Raw genomic sequence first — 5,000 nt, forward strand, 5'->3', positions numbered from 1 at the left:
CGTCAGAGACATCGTGAGGTCTGCCTAGTACAGGCTTCACATGCTGCGTCGCCTCAAGTCCCTTGACGTTCCACTCCCGGAGCTTCAGAATATCTACAGGCTATTCATACTGCCTAAATTGACCTACGCCTCCCCCGCCTGGTCCCCCTCCCTCACCGCCACCCAGCTGCTACAACTTGAGAGGGTGCAGAAAAGGGCAGCCAAGATCATTCTCGGCCCTGTCTACACCTGCTATGACCGCGCCCTGGCTGCCCTAGGCCTCACCTCCCTCGCCACTCACTACTCTGCAGCAGTTTGGTCTAAAATTGCTGTGCCATCCACGCCACCGTGACCTGCTGCCCCCCGACGCGGCGCCGCCTCGCCGGGCCTTACGCGCCGCCAACAAACTGGTGCCCATCAGGGCCCGCACTGACCGCTACCACCGGAGCACAGTACCCACTCTAGTCCGACTCATCAACGAACACTAGTCCATATTTACTTGTCCAATCCTAGCTCACCTGATTTTGTACTTGGCTTTTTTTTTTCTTTTTTTTTTTTTTTTTTTTTTTTTTTTTGTTATTGATTGTTAGTTTACTTTGTTATGTGTTGTTTATATGTTTATGTATATATAGTTTGTCTCTCTATCTGTATTTCTATGTATATTTTCAGCCTCTGGCTGCATGAAAATCAATAAACCGATTATTATTATTATTATTATTATTATATATATATATATATATATATATATATATATATATATATATATATATATATATATATATATATATGTATATATTTACACACACACACACCACACACACACACACACACACACGTACAGCTACACAGAAAAATATCGTAAGAATAAAATGCTAATCATTCTGAACAAACAACGATACTTTTTGAAAATAGGTGTTTCCTACTACTTTTGAGTACGTGTGGCATAGCACGAATTAAAAGGTTATAAAGTCGCAGGTAATTTATTATATGCTATTCCCCGACACCACACATGCATCCACCCAAGCAACCCTGCGGTGATTCGGCCACTCCTGCTCGCGATCACAGTCTCTGGTTCAAATTTGTTGAATGATAACACAAATATACACTTGTAATAATGTTTGAGCGTTCAATTCTATTGAAACAATTTTTTTTCTTTAATATATCGAGTGAAGGGAAGTTGAAAATAGGAGGGGAGGTGGTGTTGTTGTTACCTCCTTGGTGTTTTGTCGACGCCATATATATATATATATATCGCAGTGCTGGTGCCTTCTGAAGAAAAAGTTTTCTCGTCGCAAAAGATTACTTTTTCCCCACAAGGCCCGTGGCTTGTCTGCATACTGCAAGGTACATTCTACCCTCTTCTCCATATTCTGCGGCGCCATTTGGGCTTCTTAGGGGGTGCGCGAGCCTGTAGACCCACTCCTCGGTGTCTAGCACGGATGGTCTCTAAGCAACATGACAGCCCCACGTTGTCATAGATATCACTTGCCTTGAAAAATGGGTCTGCCTTAACCACATTACTGAAAAGTAAAGGACGAAATTAATTAAATACCATCTTTCCTACCACTCCTCACTGCATGTGGCAACCCTGAGTTCTTAAACATTTGGCTCAGAGTTACCGCTTTGTGCTGCGAAGCTAATAATGAGAACTAATTGCTGTTTTCAGATATAATAGAGTAATATGATTATGTATAGTAAGTGCCTATTAGCAAAGTAACGGCCTGACCACATGAAGCCTACCTGGTCTTTTTCAGTTGTGCTTTTGTGACGACCAGCGCGAGGGTTGTTTGTGGCACCTGTAATCCGATGCAACGTATCCGCCCAGCTACGTCGGCCTCGAGGTTCCCAATCGTCGTGTGATATTTACAAGTGTTAAACCTTACGTGGGAAGGAGAACAGTGCTACCGCGCGTTTCTTTTGATGTCTCCATCGTGAAAAAAGATCATGTCACTGTGAATCCACATGAACTCCAGAACGACTATTCGATACATTATGAATCAGAACGAGACCAACAATACCAACCCTTCCGTAACATAAGGTTCTGTTTGTTATTGAATTTTATCGACACCTCTCCTACCGATGGTTTAATACACACACACACACACACACACACACACACACACACACACAACACACACACACACACACACACACACACACACACACACACACATATATATATATATATATATATATATATATATATATATATATATATATATATATATATATATATATATTTACATATGTATATATATATGTATATAAATGTATATATGTATATATATTTATAAATATGTATACACACACACACACACACACACCACACATACACACACACACACACACACACACACACACACACATATATATATATATATATATATATATATATATATATATATATATATATATATATATATATACATATACATATACTATATATATATATATATATATATATATATATATATATATATATATATATATATATATATATATATATATATTATATATAATGTGTGTGTGTGTGTGCGCGTGTGTGTGTGTATACACACTTTCCTGGTGTGATGCAACTCCAATAGATGTTTCAGTCGATTGTAGTAATTGTGCAAATAAGTTCAATGTATTTTTCTACCCTATTCTGTAAATCACAATCGTATTCTTCTCGTATACCTAGGAAAGGAATTCCCTTTCAGTATCTTGTTTCTTTGGACAGAATGTCTTTATGTAGATTGTATAAAGTAAATGTCCTTTAGATTACAAACCACGTAGAAGGAATGTCAGTAATCTTCATAGATCTTTTGAGTAAGATATATTCGCGCAGTTTGACTTACAAAGGATATGGCCATTTGGCAATGTAGTATACCATAGAAATTTCAGATTTATCGATCTTAGCATGGCATACAAGTAAAACATATTATTTATCGTGAATCTTTCGAGTGAGTTTTCTTTAATTTTGCTACGATGGAAGATTACCAGTTTATAATGAATTATATATATATATGTATATGTATAATATATATATATATATATATATATATATATATAATATATATATATATATATGTATATATATATATATATATAAAATATATATATATATATATATATATTCACACTAACATATACCCATTCATTATCATGGATTTTTTCACTGAATAGCTTGTACATCATTTGGAGGCATAGCTCTACAACTCGAATTATTTTGTAGGGAAAACATATACAGTCATTTAATAAATACTTAAATATTCAGCTTTATATTTCATATCCTTTACTTTGTTAATGTGAACTCGATAAAAATGAGTCTTATTTCTGTTTTCTTATTCTTTATTTTATTATTTTATTATTGTTATTATTTTATTAAGCCTTTGAATAATTATATGTAATGTTTGTTTGTTTTAAGGTAAATTTCAGTTCTTATAAATTGCATTTCATATATTTTAAATGAAACATCACTCATTCTAAATGAAACTAAAGGTATTATGAATTAAACTTCTGGTATCTTAAATAAATATTCAGGTAATTTCAATTGAACGTCGGTTGTTTTATCTGAAGTTCACGAAGAAGTGCTAGTGCTACATAATTCTGCAAGCACCAGGCACATGCAGAGCAGTGTGGGATAATTTACTTTAAAAAAGGGGGGGGGGGGGACGCTGTAATGCTACAGAGACACAAACACTTTATCTTTCTTCATTTCTGTTGGTTCAGATTTAAGTAGAATGGAAAAAAAATGTATATCAAATACACACACACACACACACACACACACGCACGCACATATACACGAGCTCACATGCGCGCCTGTACACACACACAGACACACACACATACTTACACACATCCAGACGTATGCATATGGAATACATCCTGTATTATTTGAAAATAAAAACACTTCTGCAGCTTCACAAGTCTTTCATTCATGGATAAGAAATAACTGCAATACAGAGATTAAAAAAACAAACATTTATTGAATTTTTCATAACCACTCTTATAGTGAAGAAATTATTTTTAAAAGTTAAAACGAGGTTTTCGAATAATAGTGTCAATCAATTTGTACCTGAACCTACAAAGAGAGAAAAATCTGTCTCAAAGAGATGATATATAATTAATTTACAGACAGAAATAATTTTCTGGGCCTCAGTGATTAAGAAGAAGAATTTCTGAAACAGAGATAAAGGTTTGAACATCGTTTTCACTATCATACTTGGAAAGAGTAAGGCTCTCAGTGGCACCATAACCAATGCATTCAGCCTTGTACTGGACTTATGGCATGAAAATTTTTCTGACCGTCGGTATTGGTAATACCCAATAAAAACGTTTAGAAAGGGTTACCATAAGAGTTGGATGGAACACCATAACCATTACCATTATTACCATTACCATTCCTTCTTCCATTTCCATTTCTCCCATTACCGTTTGAACTATATGTGTTTCCACGGAAAATACCATTAGCGGGAGCAGCATAAGCATATCCGGCGTCGGGAACGACTCCGATGAGTTCGTTGACGGAGTAGAAGCTCTCAGCTTGAGAACAGTCCACGTTGAACCACCAGTCACATACCAGGTACTGCTGGTTGAAGATGGTACCGTTGGGGCACAGGAAGGAGTCCTGTTGGCGCCTGAGGGCACGATCCTGGCAGATATGGAACACCTGGCAACCGGCTTCAGGCGCAGTGTCGGCGTAATAACCTTGCACCGCCTGGGCATCGCACGAGAAGCCGGTGTCGGGCACGGAAGCCAAGATGGGGTAGTCCTCGCCGGGGACGCCGCCCCCGGGAATGTTCTCGGCCAAAGCGGCAATCTCAGGGTCTACTCCGTATCCGCCGTTGGGGAGTCCATAGGTGCTGGGGGGCGCATACCCGTTGCTAGGGACAGGGGCACCAAAGCCGTTACCGTTTCCTCCGAAGCCGTTGCCTCCTAGTCCATTACCGTTGCTTCGGAAGCTGTTACCGTTATCCTTGCTTGGAGGAGCTCCGAAGCCGTTTCCTTGGGCCCCGACATCAGTATTTGGCGCTTCA

General features: G+C 38.0%; 1 protein-coding gene across 2 annotated transcripts in view; it reads right to left on the reverse strand.

Moving 5' to 3' along the window:
- Nucleotides 1-5,000, reverse strand: part of LOC119580416 (pro-resilin-like) — a 10,485-nt gene that overhangs the window by 4,215 nt on the left and 1,270 nt on the right. The window contains exon 2 of one of the 2 annotated variants that reach the window (XM_037928549.1): nucleotides 4,634-5,000. This exon is cut by the window's right edge and continues 82 nt beyond it. In XM_037928549.1, coding sequence (XP_037784477.1) covers nucleotides 4,634-5,000 — 367 coding nt within the window. The remainder of the gene's footprint in view (nucleotides 1-4,633) is intronic. The other variant, XM_037928550.1, reaches the window with a different exon arrangement.

Source organism: Penaeus monodon, chromosome 13 (genome assembly GCF_015228065.2).
Source record: "Penaeus monodon isolate SGIC_2016 chromosome 13, NSTDA_Pmon_1, whole genome shotgun sequence".
In the NCBI taxonomy this organism is placed as follows: domain Eukaryota; kingdom Metazoa; phylum Arthropoda; class Malacostraca; order Decapoda; family Penaeidae; genus Penaeus; species Penaeus monodon.